Here is a 16,503-nt window from a genome sequence, read left to right on the forward strand (position 1 = left end):
CTCTCTACCTCTGGCTGTCCTGGAACTCACTCTGTAGATCAAGCTGGCCTTGAACTCAAAGAGATCTGCCCGCTTCTGCCTCCTGAGTGCTGGAGATAAAGGCGTGCACCACCACGCCCAGCTTGGGTGAATATTTCTGGCCACTCAGCCAGTTTCCTCCTCTGCACAAGGTTGATCATGGAACCTATCTTAGCTGAAACTGTCTGAAAATGCAAACCAGCACAGACAGTATCAAAACAAGTCACGAGGTTAGAGAGATGGCTCAGTGGTTAAGAGTACATACTGCTCTTCCAAAGGACCTAAGTTCAGTTCGCAGCATCCCCACATCAGGTGGCTCGGAACCAACTGTTATTCTAGTTGCAGGGACTCCAACGTCTCTGACCTGTGCAGGTACCTACATTCGTATGCATGTAGACACACAGACATTCATGCATACGCATAATTAGAAATGAAAACAATTTTTTAAAAGAACAAACCAAAATATTAACCATGAAGGGCTGGAGAGATGGCTCAGAGGCTGCTTTTCTGTAGGTCCTGAGTTCAATTCCCAGTGACCACATGGTGGCTCACAGCCATCTATAATGGAATCTAATGCCCTCTTCTGGCCTGCAGGCAGAGCACTGTATACATAATAAATAAAATGCTTAAAAAATGCTAGCCAGAGCTGGGCGGTGGTGGCGCACGCGTTTAATCCCAGCACTTGGGAGGCAGAGGCAGATGGATCGCTGTGAATTCGAGGCCAGCCTCATCTACAAAACAAGTCCAGGACAGCCAGAGCTACACAGAGAAACCCTGTCTTGGGGGCGGGGGGGGGGGGGAGAAAGAAAGATACTAGCTAGAAACATTAGAGACAAACCCTTCAAGACGCCTGAAAAGTCACAGCACCTCTTTGATCAAGACAGTCATCTCGCGTCTCTTCTCAGTCATTGTTCTTTGTTTTTAATTTTCATAGCAATCCAAATGCAACGCTTCATGATCACAGAATAGCTGAGCTTACCAACTTACAGAGAAAAACCAAAGGTTTGTCTTCAGACACAGGAATGCACACACTGTACACAAGAAGTAAAGTAAAAGGGTTTGGAAAAGTAAAGGGTTTGGAAAGATGGGATTTGAACTAGGGACTAAGAAGAGAATGAGAGGGAAGCAGTACCAAGTCTAACAAGATCCATGGGCAAGAAAGAAGAGTATGAAAGTAGGTCACGGCACGAGGCTGGAGGAGTGCTTTGAGATGCAGCAGTGGAAGCCAAGAGGGTCTGTGGAACCTCACTGGCCGGAGGTCTCCCTCCTCCACGCAGTCTGCGTGGTCTTCCTTCAGGCTGTCTGTGACTGAGAGAGGGACAGAGCAGAAATGAACTGCATTTGGAAGACACTTCTAAAACTGCAGGTGGGGCTCGTGGTGACTTGCCAGAACGCTGTCTTGTGCAAGTGGGAGGAACGGAAGGAAGATCCGCCTTGAAGCACAACAGGTGTTCAAAGAAAACAGGTTGTCTTGGCTCACAGTTTGTGACCAGGTGGAGCTCATGGCTTTGAGCCTCTGGGGGGCATGCAGAGTGGCAATAATGAGGAACCTGTGGCATGGACAGCAGCTTACTTCATGGCCAGGAAGCAAAGAAGGGAAAGAAAAGGCTCAGGGTGTCAGAATCCCTTTCAAATCATGTCCCAAGGCTAAAAGGACCACAGGCTCCGCCTCCTAAGGCTTCACTGGAAGCAACTGGAAAACATTGCATCTCCACACCGCAGCAAGAATTGCCTTATTTTCTTTATTTCTGGAGACAGTATAGGGTCCATCCTGAACCGTTCCCGCTCCTAGCCATGGGGCGAATGGCGGTTGTTGTCTGCAGAGACGAGAGGCCGCTTTCTCTGAGGTATATCCCCTGGTCAGCTGGCCAGTGGAAGAACACATAATTATATTTGGGCAACACAAATTGGTCTTGAAGGGTTTAAAAAAAAGAAAGACACAGATTTGGGTGGATAGGGAAAGGGGTGGAAGGAGGGCTCAATATGATGATCAAAACACCCAGGAAACTCCAAACTCAAAGTTGAAAAAGATAAAAACTTGGATCTCAGGCTAGAGGGATTTCTCAGTGCTTACGAATTCTTGGTTTAAAAAAAAAACCCTTGGTGCTCTTAAAGATGACTAGAGTTGCCGGGCAGTGGTGGTGCATGCCTTTAATCCCAGCACTTGGGAGGCAGAGGCAGGGGGATCCGATGTGAATTTGAGGCCAGCTTGCTCTACAGAGTAAGTTCCAGGACAGCCAGAGCTGTTACACAGAGAAACCCTATCTCAAAAAACTTTAAAAAAGAAAAAAAAAAAAAAGACTAGAGTTTGGTTCCTGGCACCAATGTAGGAGGCTCACAACATCTTGTAACTCCAGTTCCAGGGAACCTGACACCCTCTTCTGGCCTGTGTCAGCACCTGCACACATGTGCACATGCCCACAGATACATATACATAAATAATGTGTTGTAATTGAGTCTCCTCTCAAGACAACACCCATCCCTAGCAGAGATGCTGGGGAAATCCCAGGGCCTGGTGCCCTTCCCAAGTTGTATTCAGTTGTGGTCTTAAGCGACAATAATAGCCTGGCTTTTATATGGAGAAACAGGTGTTGAGATGAAGTTGTCTGCTGCCACTGGGCCAAGGGCAGCACTTGAGAGGCACTCCTTCCAGCCTTCTGAAGGCATGAGCCCTCTGACCTGGAGATGCAGTGCCCTAGGATGCTGGGAAAGCTTACTGAGATCTCTCATTATGCAAAGGTTTAGAATGAGCCCCTGAAAGGCAGATTCCAGGAAACAGTGTTCATTGCTGCACCCTAAGGAGTGGAAAGGCCACCCCAAGCCTCTGGGCAGTCTGGCTCTGTGCCTGCCTCAGTTTGCCAGGACTGCTCCCGGAACAGCCTGCTGTGCTGTGACTCTGCACAATTGTTGGGTTTGACTGGCCAGGCTTGAGAGCAAACTGTTTGAGCCCTGGATTCGAGACCGTGAGCTCTCCGTAGATAAACCTACATTGCGCTTGGAAGCTCCAATTCAAGGGAGCAGTAAGTACGCAGAGCCTGTTAGTCTGAGATCTAAGTATTTGAGAGGAATACCCGAATACCCGGGTAGCCCAACTGGAATAGAACACAGCTGCTACCGTAAGTTTTGTGAGCAAAGAAAACTGCAGCCTCTGGCTGCACCGGTGGCTGAGGAATTAATCTCCCCTATTCACCTGCTTCAGGAAAGCCGGATTCTGACATTCTGCTGCCTTGCAGCCTGACTGAGCCAACACGTGACTTCGGGGCATAGAACGCCTCCGCCCCCGCCCCCACCCCCCCCCCCCGCCCAGCCTCCTTCTTCCTAGTCTCCCCTCTTACAGCGCAGTACTCAATGCAGACATAGCCCAGCAGCTTGTGTGGCCTGCAAGTGAAGACTGTGATAGCTCTTAAAAGAAATTGGATCAAAACCCAGAATTTTTTTTTTCCTCCGAAGAGCCAGACGGGCTGGCTTGGGGCAGGGGTGGGGCTGAGGAATCCGTTTGACTAAAAACACTTGTGCTGGCATATTTGTGTCACCCAGAAGATGTTTCTCAGTGGGACTTACCAGTCCCTTAAATACCACAAAGACAGGGGAGCTAAGGGACCCAGGGAACCTATGAGTGGAGACTTTTTTTTTTTTCTCCTGGAAAAATAAGTGACCGAAAAAGGGAGACCAGCGCCCTGAAACCTTTCCAAGATGGGCCTTGGGAATATAGTTTCTGTCTCAACACCAGAGGGCTCGGCAAGGACCATGGTATCTCTATCCCCTTAAGTTGGTTGCTGTATCCCTGGGAGGCAGTTTAGGCCCGCAAGATCTCAGTTCATGAGAGAGATCTCAGTTGTGAACAGGGCGCAGTTCTCGCTAAGCAACCGGGTGCCTAAAGATGGTGCGGGAGGGGCCCCTGAAAGAATCCCGTTTGGGTGGCTCAGGACCAAGGCGGGGCGTGATCCTTGAGGTGCAGCTGGGGCAATGGGTTATTTGCCCCAGAGCCCGACAACTCCGAAGGAGGCTTTTCAATCTTCTGCACCGGCGAGACATCTCAAGTGGGGAAAAGAGCCAAATGGTGTCGGTGGTGGCTTTGGGGCGGTAGTCTGGTTGCAAAAGGAAGCTGGAGTTTGTCTCCAAACTCTTTCAACTTAGATGGGATGTTGATGGGGGGAGGATTAAAAGGGTTCCCTGAGAGTCCTGAGCGCCTTAGCCACTCGGGTCAGTGGGGAGTGGCAGTTAGATCGGGGGGCCGGGGACGCACCCTGCACTCGCGGGCCTCTGGGTCCCCAGGTCCCTTTGGCCATCCGCCCGACCGCCTGGGCAGCCTCTCCTCACTCCCCCCCCCCTTCCCCCGCCCGCCAGGATGAAACCTGAGCTAGGGAGGGCGGGGCGCGCGGCGGCGGGGCGCGGGGCCGCTGTGACATTGGCGGGGAAGCGAATGATGGATGGCGAGGGCGGGGCCGGGCGGCGGGGTGGGGTGGGAGGGGGGGACACGGGGCGCCCGTGGCGGAGGTAGACCGGGCCTCCCGGCTCGCTGCTCCCGCCGGCGGAGCGAGGCTGCCTCTTCTCCGCAGCGTGATTGATTTTTTCCCCCTCCTTTTCTTCTAAACTTCTTCCAGGGAGAGGCTAGTGGTAACAGGCCGAGCTGGATGGATGGGTATGGGGAGAGGGGCAGGACGTTCAGCCCTGGGATTGTGGCCGACCCTCGCCTTCCTACTCTGCAGCTTCCCCGCAGGTAAGGCACAGCTCCCTGGTCGGGGGACAGCCGACCGGGCCCGCTCCTGGGCCTCCCTGCGCGAGTTGGGGGGCCCCTGTTCACCAGCTCCCTGGGGACCCAGATTTCCTTTTCCACGAGTCTTTGTCCGGTGCCCTGCGGAGGGAGTGATCCGTGTCAGTGGAGACCTGGAAGTGAGGGAATCCCTGCCCGAGCTCCGAAGGGCAGGAGGCGGATCTGCAGAGCAGGGTAATGCCTCTCTGTCCCCCTCCCTCCTTCCGAGAAGTCGGGTGTCCTAGATTCCGAGGCTCGGATTCTGCACCAGGGACACTTTCTCTACCTTCTCGCCCACCAGTTTGCAAAACCTGTTGGTAGCCCAGGGGTGGAGCTGGGGGCGCTGGGGAGGTCCCAGACGAGTCCCCGACCGCCGGGTTCCGCCCCCATGCTGGCCCACGCGGGAAAGCCCACGGACACAGGCTCAGACGCGCTAATTTCTGTTTGATAACATTCTGCGTCGCCCCCCTGTTTGTTTTTATTGTGCCAGAACGCGAGAGAATTTCAGAATTAAAGCTGAAAAAGCCCATCTGTTTCCAATGAATCCCCCATAGTTTTTCACAATGTTTTTGGCAGATCGCTGCTTTCAAATTCCTCCGAGCCCGGACCTCTTGTTTTTGTTGGGGGAAGGGAGACCAACTCCACAGAGAAGCGTTTGTTCCTTCCCAAACGCTCCGGTTTCTTTACTTTTTTCCCCTTTGGGGGGAGGGGGAATGAACGACGCTTAAATCCTTGGTCTGCTTTCTTTTATAATGTTTCGTAAAACTTTTATTTCATTTTTACTTCATGCTGCTCAGAGTCCAAGGGGCAGTTAAAACACTTTCCACCCGTTTTTCTCTTTTTAAAATACAAATAAATAGTGTCACAACCAAATGGCCCTCCACGGAAGGCGGGACTGTTCTCATTGTGTTGCCGGGGTTCAGAGTGTCTCTGAGCTAAAAATTCCAGCCTGTCTCGCAGCGGCCAGATGTGGTTCTGCTGCCTCTGCGCAGCTGAGAATTGCAAGAAAGGACTTGAGTTAGGACTGGGATTGAGTTGTTTTGATTTCCTCCTCCGCCAACTAGGTTTCAAGGAACTGACAGAACAGGCCAGTCAGTCAGGCTAGGCCTGGCTGCAAGTTGGCATTTCCAAGGAGCGCACTGCATAGACAACAAGCATTATTGGGTAAGGGTTAGCTTACCATCTTGTCTCAGCCGAGCTGCAGGGGACCCCTTCTTAGACAAGCGTCTCAGCTCCCTCAGCTACTGCCAGGCCCAGGAGCATCCTAGACTTTCAAAACCATTTTCTGAAGCTCTCTTCTGAAGAGATCCCTGACCAGGGCTAGAAGCAGGGAGGGGGGTGTCAGTATGTCCCAAGAGCCCTCATACCGCCTACAGTCTGGAAATATCAGAACCCCCCACAGTGATTTGGGGGGGGGAATAACCCCCCCTCCAACTGTCATGTTTTTGAGACCCAGGTCTTCATCAGCGAGTGGTTCTCAACCTTCCTCTTGTGATCCTTTTGTACATACAGTGCTTTGTGTGTCATGATCCCCCCAACTATAAGATTATTTTCGTTGCTACTTTATAACTGTGACTTTTGCTACTGTTGTGAAACGTAACATAAATATCTGTGTTTCCCCATGGTCTTAGGCGACCCCCCATAAAGTATGGCTCAACCCACAGAGGGGTGGCTACCCACCGCTTGAGAACCGCTGATCTAAATGTTCCATTGGAAAGACTGATCTTATTCCTTCTCCATAATTAAAATAATAAAGTTAAAAAGCCATCAGAAAGTAAAAGAATGTCAGAGACATAGCCGCTTGCAGTTGTGTTCATCTTGGTTTGGTCCGGGATAAAGATCCAGCCAGCCCTTTGGAAGTTTTATCAGATGGGTTGATAAATGGCTTTTGTCTCTTGGCTGAGGTGGGGGATGTGAGCTCAGTTCAGAGCTGAAATTGAGAAGGGGGGCTCCCAGGGCTCTTAAAACAACACCTTCCTGCTCTTAAAGCTGTAGCACTTGTTAACCTCTGGGGCTGGAAGGAGAGGAAAAGAAGGAACTGCTAGGGCTCTGTGGGATTGTTGGGGGTGGTGGTGCTGTTTCCCTGTTCATGTCTTTGTCATAAAAACTTCTCTTAATTTTAAAGTTATCAGCCATCGTCTGAGGCCCACTGGTGGGTTATATAATTCACAACTCAAATTCTGCAACTTTCGTGTCCAAGAAACCCATTTCTTTTTGGCTTCAAGGCTGGTAACTAAATCCTGGCAGATGGAGCTGATAGCTGGATTGTCTCATGCCAGCTGGCTAAGGTGCCTCCTCGGTGGAGGCCTTTGACAGTTGCATCTAGTCAAAACTGCCCACCTTTGTGAAAACTGAGCTGCTGGTCACGAGCGACAGAATAAATTGAGGACATTCAGGAATGTGGGTGCTCACGAACCCTGGATCAAAGACGGTTTTGTACGTTAGAAGCGAGTTGGATGCGTAATTTCCATAGCAGAGATGAACTGTCACGCTCTGACATGTTGGTCCAGCAAGCAAGGGTGCCCAGGAATAAAGGTCAGAAAGCCTGTAGTTCTGGTAGACAGTGAATGGACATTAGGGACAAAAAGAAAGGCTCAGCCTCACCCTCCAAAAGCAGGTGGAAACTGGCCGAGCAGCCCAGTGAAAGCAGAGGTTTGTTCAGAGCTCGCCCGTTTGGATGGCTGCCAGCAGCAAGCAGGAGTGCAAATTAAATTGGACATAGTTATGTGGAGAAAGGTGCCTTCACGCTGCCAGACTGAGACTGTTTGTGTGTTTTTGAGTGTTGACGTGTACTTACTCAACGTGTATGGCTGACGTCCCAAGTCCCTGCCTCAGTGACGGCCTTTAGCCTGCTGAAGAGAGAAGGGTGGAGGGGTGAATACTGCTGTAGGACAAGGGTAGAGGATGGGAAAGAGTGGGGGTGGGGGTGGGGGAGGCAGGGGAAAAAAAACTTCTTAGAAGATTGTTTTCCACAAATAGCATCCTCTCTGGAGCACAGCAAATAGATAGGTTTTAAGCTATGAGGCCATTGTGACTTACTCAGACAGACTTCTAAGAGAAACCTGTCCAAGGCATAGTGTGTGGGTGTTGACGCGTTTCCTGTAGATCTGAGTGCAGGCTGTGCTGGAGCAGGGTTCTCAGAGTGTGGGCCGCAGGCCAGCAGGGTCAGCCTCCTTCAGGGATCTCTCCACTGCAGACCTAGTCCGAGCAGATGCTAGGGAGCCAGTGCATGCTGCAATCAGTGTTCTAAGAACACCCCCGGTGGGGGGTGGGAGGGCAGTTCTTATGGCTGCTTCGTTTGAAGGGCTAGTTCTAAAGAGGGCTGCAAGTGCAGCCTCTTCTTGTTTCTTTCCCCAATAGTTTTATTTAATTTTTACATTTTTATTTATGTGTACGTGCGCATAGCTGCATGTTTGCATGTGCACCACATGTATGTAGTGCCCCACAAAAGCCAGAAGAGAAGATGAGAGCCTCTACAACAAGGAGTTGTTTGTTTTCGTGAGCTGCCCTATGTGGATGCTGGGAACCGAACCCTGGTCCTCTGCAAGAACTGCAATTGCTCTTAAGTGCTCAGCCAGCTCCTCAGCCCCTCCCTTATGCTTTTGAACTGTACCTGTCTGTTGTAGGAGTGTTAGTCTTCAAGTAGGCAAGCTAAGGCTTAGAGGAACTAAGATTCTCCAGAGGATCTAAATATATCTGCTTAGAGATGAGAATATTTCTACCAGCCACTACTTAAGAATGTGTAACCTGCTTCTCATGTTGTGTCCCTCTGTTGGACTTTGTGTCCCAAAAGGAGGGTGTATTGGCCCATTTCTGCTGCTATAGTAAAATACCACAGATTTTGAGGGTTACAAACAACAGAAATTTTGTCAGTTATAGCTGTGGAGGCTAGAAAGTCAGAGATCAAGGAACTAGCCATTGTGGTATCTGGTGAGAGAACCTTTCTAGTCCATGTTTCCGGCACCTTGTTACCAGGTCCCCTCAAGAAAGAAGGGCTGGAAAGCTGACTCTCTGGTGTCCTTTTCATAAGGCCACTTTCACAAGGCCTCTACTCCCGTGATAGAAACACTTCCTAAAGTCCTGCATCCTGTTCAGAATGCCATCACTTTGAGCATTAGGTTTTAGCATGTGAGCTGGGGGCTGGGGAGTCTATAGAAGAGAGGAGAAATTGATGTTCAGGCACAAGAGACAGGTAGGTGACTAGCAGCCAGGATGTGACAGGGGAAAAACAGATGTCAAATCCTAGCGTTCCTGTGGCTAAAGATGCTCTGGTGGAAGACAGACCTCTGCAAGGTTGGGGGGAATTGCTAGTAGTCACCCTGGTGCCCAAAAGAGGGATCTCTGGAAAGTAGAAGGGTAGGAGAGGTAACTCAAGGTCACCCAAGGCTTGAGATGGGGAAGAGGAAAGACTGGGGTCCTGCAGAGGTCAGTGAGTGCGAGTGAGGACCTGTTTATATGTTGAGACTACAGTTCCCTCTAAAGATCCTGCCTTTCGGAGACTCCAACTTCAGGTTTGACTTGAGTATATCAGCTTGGTGCTGCACTGTTTTGCCACTGGGCTGAAGTGCATCCTGAAGGCCTTGTTTCCTTGAGTGGCCCACTCATACCGGTTTGCCTAAGGTTTTCTTATAGTTTTAAAACTCAAGTCAAGACTCCCCGGATGTCTCCTGGGTCCCAGGCACACCAAGACGGAGGCTCCCTAGTTGCAAGGCCCTCCTCACCTGTGTCAAGGACCCCACTTCCCAGGGGTGTGAATGGGCTCCATAAAGTCCGGTCCCCCAAGGCTGGGAGTCTTTCCTCTGCCTTTTTCTCTTGTCACACTGCAAGCCCAGGAGCTGCCTCAGTGTCCCACCCCGATCCCATGCTGCTTGGACCACACTCAGAAGCGGACCACACTCAGAAGCTCAAGGTCCTCTTAGCGGCATCCAGCAGGGACATCTCTGATCTCTGTCCCAAACCTCATTTCCAGAGGATACACACATCCCAGCCCCCTCTTCTCCACACACACCCCTTTCCCATGGAATGTTTTATGCCTTGTCTTCAACACCCAGCTCTGGGTTGAATACTCACTCACATACTGCCCCCCCCACCTACCCCTATCTCCTCACCCTCCATCCCCCCACTCCCTCCCATTTGTTCGAAGCCCAAACTCAGAGAAACCTGCTGTGGTCCACACAGTACTTGGGGCTCCCAGAGTACGTGTCACCTTAGCCTCACAGGCTGATGTCCTCTTGCCTTTATGGACTCCCAGGTCTTAGATTTCTGTTTTCTCAGTCTCTTAATTCTGTATGTTAAGGGCCAGACTCTATTTTCTGCTCTTCTCCTCCCCTCGTCCACACATCCAGCATTGTCATGGAACTACAAAGTGTTAGGACTCTGCTTCAGTCTGCCCGCCTGTGATGTCATTGCTTACCTGCCATGGGGCGTGACCCTGCCCAGTATATAAAAGGACAGACCCTCCTCGTGGCCCTCTCTCTCTACCCCCGCCCCCTGCACTCCCTTACTCTTCCTCTTCCCCCTCTCTTCCTCTGTCTCTTTCTCTGGGGTACCTCTCCTCCTTTTCTTCTCCCCCCCCCCCATGCTCATTTAATAAACCTCATATATCCTAATATCTGGCATCTGGTACCTTGTTATCTTCTTGCCTTATATCTTATTCTCATACATAAAACAAAGCCCCTAGGGTTTTTGTATCTCTTGATTCTGGCTTTTGTTCAAAGGATAGAGACCACAGGATTTTCTCCCCCACTCACGCCACATCTTGCCCAAATATTGTTTCTGATTAGAAAAGCAGCAGACATTAAAAAAAAAAAAAACAAAGGGGATTCAAAACCCCCAAAAAGTCTCCTAATTAGCATTTAACAGCACCCTTCAAAACAGAACACCTTCACGGCTTCCTCTCCCAGATATGCTTGCATGGAGGAGGAAAAAAGATTTTAAGAGTTCTTCTGTGAATTGCATGGCCACGGGGTACCAGGAGTTTCCAATTGCTGGCTTAATTAAAGCAAATCCTCAGGAACTGTCATTTCTGATGCGGAGGCAGCTCATGAGGAGCACAGTCTGCGTGGCGTTCCCCAGCCAGTCACCGAGCAGAGCCCAGTAGCAGATGCCAGAATCCTGCCCTTTCCAGATTTTGGATAAACACAGTTATTAAATTTGCTGTGTAGCCTGTTCAGCCTTGCTCTTCAGCATGTGAGGCTTAAGTTTTGGGGGGCAGGCAGGGGATTGGTGGGTGGGCAAAAAAAGAACTATGAGACTATGACACTGGGCAGCAGAATTAGTGGGCACCTCCCAGGTCCCACAGATGCAGTGCCTTCCCGGCCTCCAGAGGCCATTCCTGTCCTTTGGCACTCTCTGACTTTGTGTTCCAATGAGGAAGATGGCGCCATCACAGGTCAGGAGGACTGTCTGTGTGCCCTGTTGCACACCCAAGCACTGGGGCACTCAGGCACTTACCCCCGTGCTGTCTTGGACGCCCATCCCATGCAGAAAGGACTTTCAAGGTTGTGCCTCCCACCTGGGTACCAGCCTGGTATGTGCCTCAGCCATAGGTTTTGTTTTTTGTTTTGTTTTTCTTTTTTTTTTTCTTTTCTTTTCTTCTCCTCAACCTTGTTTTGACCTGCTTTGACCTGCAGCTGAGCAGAAAGCCCAGCATTGCTAGAGACAGCCAGGAGGTAAAGCTGTCGCCTCAGCTGTGAGCCCCAAGTCAGGTATAGGAGGTCATGCTTCCCAACAGAAGCACCACCACTTCCCAGTGACCAGCAGCTTCATTGTCCCTGGGAAAACCTTTATTACCTCCCTTACCACTGACCTTCTGGTGCCCAGGGCTGTTTTATTTCTCCCCAAAGCAGGATGTCCCTGGTGTGGGGGCCTTATCCCTTTGCTTGAGCCCTATGGGTCCCTGTTACCCAGACATGCTCTCAGCCTTCAATTGACAGGTTGGCCCGTGGCCTCCCTCTAGAGGGAGAAGTCGTAGCTTTCACACCACCCTGCTTGCCCAGGAGCTGTTTCCACATGGCTCCCGCGGGAGCTGGGGGAGGGTGGCCTGTTTGGAAAGCTGAGGTGTGCCCTTCTTCTTGGCACTCATCAACGGTGCTTGCAAGCAACTTGGCATGTGTGGAGGCTGTGGCAGAGTAGCCTTGGCTGGGTGTGACAGAGGGAGCAGAACTGTCCTGCCCCAGCTCTGGGAGTGGCACACAGCCACCTCTGCCCACGCTAGCTAGGCAGTGAGTTCACCCTCCAGGACCCAGCTCCCCAACATTTCTGCCTTCTCTTCCTAGGTCACCTGAGGTTTTCCCACAAGCTCCCGTTTGTCCCCCAGCCTTGTCCTGCTGAGCAGACTCTAAAGGAAGCGTGGGCAATTCCCAGCGGAGCTAATGGGTAGGAGACACACTGTGGTGGAGTGACAGTTCTGGGGCCCTTAGGCAGTCTGGGCCAGGAATGTGACACAGGAGCTGTGATCCCTTCTGCCTGCACTGATAGGTTAAGCGAGGTAGGCTGTGCAGCACCTGGCCAAAAAATTCAGTCTTTTGGGTGTATCCTTCTCCGTATCTGGGGCCCAACACCTGGGTGTTTACGCCAGGATGATTGAGTGAAATTCCTGCGGGAGTGACGCCAACTTGGAGCCCCAGGCATCCGTTCTTGTCCCATAACACCCCCACCCCACCCCACCCCGCCCCGCCCCACCCTCACGTACAAGGGAGTAGGATCATCAGGAGACCTGGGCTCCACACGGGGTTCTACTCAGGGGCATTTGGTCCTCCTCCTTAGTGCCCTCTCCCCACCTCCTTCAAGACTGCGAAGTGAGAGTTTCCGGAGGCGTGTCTAGGGTCTGCTTTCCTGACTTGGAGGGCTGTGAGGAAAGGAACGGAACACGGGGACGGCAAGCGTCAGGATCGGCCTCTCCCCTAGAGTGGCTTCCCGCCTGTGCCCTCTTAAGTTACACTGCTTACTAAAATAGTGTGCTGATGCTGACACTGGGGCTTCTGTAGGAGCTCACGGGCTGGGATCTGAATCAGGCGCGCGCGCGCTCCTTTCTCCTTTGGTAAGCCTACCGGGAAAGTGAACACCCCTCCCTCCGGCACCACCAAGGTGCACAGCAGGAAGCAGCTTCCAGCTCAGAGGCCGGAGTGACAAAGGAGCCGAAGGGACCTGCTAGGCTTAAGTACCTCAGAGCTGCACACACGCAAAGCTGCCCGAGGGTCGGGGAGAAGGGCCCTCATCTGAAGAAACAGCCTTAGGACTCTTGGACAGCTTTTTTCTTACCTTCAGCCTTCCCTTTTTCACCTAGTGCCCCCTGGTGGCAGAATCCAGCAGGATGTCAGCCGATGAGCGGGGGTTTAAATGACTCCTGTTCCACCAGCAAAGGACCTTTCTTGATTTGAAGTTGGATACTGTTTGCTTGACGGCCCTTCCCCGGCCTGTTACCCTCAGACCGGGCAGTACTTGCCTCTCAACAATCTCAGGGAAACGCTGCTTCCCTGATACCATCACGCCTCCATCCAAACTCAAATGAAACAGTCCAGAATCTGGTAAGGCCAGCCCCACCTAAGCAGTGTGTGTTCCAAGAACAGCATTTATCACAGGTCCCAGCACACGGCAGGATCCAAAACTCAGAACAAAGTACATCAGTGCAAGCAGAGCTGAAAACACCTTGACCCTGGGGCTTGCATTCTAAGCAATCCTTTCCTCTTTAAGAGAAGGCAAGGCTGTCTCCCCCCCCCCCACACACACACACACCCACCTCCCACTCTTCCTTGCTTCCCCTGCCCCCCCTCTAGGCCCCTGAAACCTGATCTAATCCCTTGCATGCGGGTAATTTATTGGTCTATTGGGCTTTTCTATGGTGGCAAATTACATTGTCTTTATTCCTGGGCTCTGGCCCTGGAGGACTCACCACATTCCTAAGACTTCTTTCTCATGGTTGATCCTTCACACCCCCTCTGAGCCCCAGCAAAATAAGCTTTATTGGGAAGCTTTGTCATGCAAACAGGGTGGTAATAAGCAGGTCATTATTCTGAAAGATTGGGCTTGATTGGCGGTTCAAAGCGGGATTCCCGGGACAAACGGCCGTGGCTGTCCTGGTGCATAGATACGTTTCATCACACTGGTTGGTGTTGGTGTTCTGAGGTCTTTTCGTTGCCTTTCTGCTTCCCAAGAAGCACTGGTTGCCGTCCACAGAAAATAATGACATCTACTACCTGAGTCGTGTGGCTTCCCATCACAGCTCAATCCAAAAGAAAGGCACTGTGGAATGGCTAGCTGTAGGCAAATGCGCACTCCCTGAACCCTAGATACATGGGGGTGGGGGGGGCTGTCCCAGGTTTCCACCAGAGACAGAGCTGGGCACGTGGGGGGGGGCAGGGAGAGGCAGGGCAGGGCCTCTGAAATCTCAAAAAAAAACAAAAACAAAAAAACGTTTTCAGTGGGTACGTGGAGTAGGTGCCAGGATAGCTATGAGGAGGCCCCACTCTTGGGAGATTGACGGAAGGTGAGATGAGCCCCACTTTTGTATGTGCAATCCCCAGAAAAGAAAGATCACCCGACACTCACTGTGTGGCAGTCAGGGCCCTTCTGCCAAGCAGACCGCATCGAGGGCTTGCTCAAAACGGCTGGTTTTCTCCCTTTTTTGCATAAGATGCTTATAAGATTTGTCCTGGTAATCTGTGTATGAAGGCTGGCCTCGGAAGTCCCGGTTTACTGCCTGGAATCTCTTGCTTTGAGAGAGAGGGCCCGGGGTGGGGGTGGGGGTGGAGAAGAAGACAAAAACATCTTGGGAACTTCTGATAGGGGACCTTGCCCCTTTTGCTTTTGATGCCCAGCCAGGTTGCCTATAGGTCCCTAAGTGCTAAGCGGCCTGCAGTTGGTGATTTAGTGCTGTGGGCATGGGGTGCAGGGTGATACCTCTATAGAGTAGAGGTCAGGTGCTTCTCAGCTTACTGCCCATGAAGATAGTTCAGCCTTGGCATCTTTGAAGTCTCTCCCCCCAGGGCCTTTAGAAATGACAGCTGTATGTATGTACATCACTTAAGGCTGACAGGCCCCAGAGGGTCATGTTACCATCTGAAGAAGTAGCAGAGGGGACTCACTGGGCACACCCACTTCTGGCCCCAACTAATCACTGTCAGCATCAACTTGCAAGCTGGTGCCTTGCTGAGCTCTTAATGTCTCCAACCACGGTAGGAGAGTTCAGCCTTTTTCTGAAGCTCCAAATGAGGTTTTGCCAGGCTAGCTTAAGGTCTCAGAGCTGTGGGACAGCAGGGGGGGGGAGACCTCCAGAGTCAGAAATGGGTCATTTCTCAGGAGCATCTGTGTCCAGCAGCCTTCCACAAGCCTTTATGCTGGGAGAGCACAGAATTCGTTTGTGCTGTGACAACAACAGAACCAGTTGGGGGAACTGATCATCTCAGATGGTGTCTTGAGCAAAGGAAGTCTTGTAGTGAACACATTTTGAAAAGCATAGAAATGCAGCTGAAGCCGGGCGTGGTGGCGCACGCCTTTAATCCCAGCACTCGGGAGGCAGAGGCAGGTGGATCGCTGTGAGTTCGAGGCCAGCCTGGTCTACAAAGTGAGTCCAGGATGGCCAAGGCTACACAGAGAAACCCTGTCTCAAAAAACAAAAAAAAAAAAAAAAAAAGAAATGCAGCTGAGCCCTTGATGGGGAGGCCCAGTGGCACTCAGAGGAAGGATAGCAGGCTACTTAGAAGAGACTTGATACCCTATGAGCATATACAGGAGGAGGAGGTCCCCCTCAGTCACAGTCATAGGGGAGGGGAATAGGGTGAAAGCGGGAGGGAGGGAGGGAGGAATGGGAGGATCTGAACAGGTGGTTCCTGAGGGCTTGCTGGCTAATCAGTCCAGCCAGAACAGCAGCTTCCAGGTTCAGGGGACAGACCTTGTCTCAAGAAATAAGATAGAGGACCTGACTTCAACCTATATGCTGCACAGGACACACACACACACACACACACACACACACACACACACACACACACACACACACACACACACACACACACACGGTCACACACCGCTGGGGAGAGGGGATACCTCCATACACTTATACCTTACCCAGAGAATGAAAGGAAGGGAGGAAGGAAGACAGAAAGAGAGAGAAAAGCACTGAGGCAGCTTGAAGACCTGCACAGGCCCGCAGGTCTGAGGCACACTTGTGGCTTTGTGACCCAGGGCAGCTCCACCCCCTGAGGCCTCCTGCTGGTAAAATGAAGATAAAAATTCCTGCCCCCGGGGTAGTAGCCAAGGCCTGAGATGAAAGCAGCTTGGTATTGAGGAGTGGGGGTGGAGAGAAGACAGCAGTTTAGGAACTAGGAGCTGTGGTCACATCCTGCTTGTGTCAAGGAACCTAGGGGAAAAGCTAGTCAAGGCTCCTTTTTGCCTGTCTGTTGAAGGGAATTGTAAGTCCTGGAGGCATCTTAGAATTAAAGGCAACATCATTGGGCACGTGGTAAATCTTCAAGTCACGTTAGCAGTACTGACGACAGTTGAACAATGTTAACAGCACAGAATTCTCTTTCTTGGGAAGCCTTTCTTGAATTCTGCGGCCTTTGCTTGGTCAGCACTGCTAGCCCCGCCTGCCCCACCTCAGAGAGGTCACGCCACTGTGGGTTTGACCCCTGGATACCTGCCCCCAAACCCAAAGACCTCCATAAGTTATCATCCCCATTTCTGTGAGACTAACTAGATCGTGCCTGTGACCCAAGTCTATCACTGGCTGT

General features: G+C 51.5%; 1 protein-coding gene across 1 annotated transcript in view; it reads left to right on the forward strand.

Annotated features, from left to right (window-relative positions):
- The window catches only part of Rgma (repulsive guidance molecule BMP co-receptor a), a 42,238-nt gene that overhangs the window by 13,020 nt on the left and 12,715 nt on the right, over positions 1–16,503 (forward strand). Inside the window, exon 2 of the mRNA XM_051148728.1 lies at positions 4,623–4,738. Coding sequence (XP_051004685.1) covers positions 4,623–4,738 — 116 coding nt within the window. The remainder of the gene's footprint in view (positions 1–4,622; positions 4,739–16,503) is intronic.

This window comes from Acomys russatus, chromosome 7 (genome assembly GCF_903995435.1).
Source record: "Acomys russatus chromosome 7, mAcoRus1.1, whole genome shotgun sequence".
Lineage (NCBI taxonomy): Eukaryota > Metazoa > Chordata > Mammalia > Rodentia > Muridae > Acomys > Acomys russatus.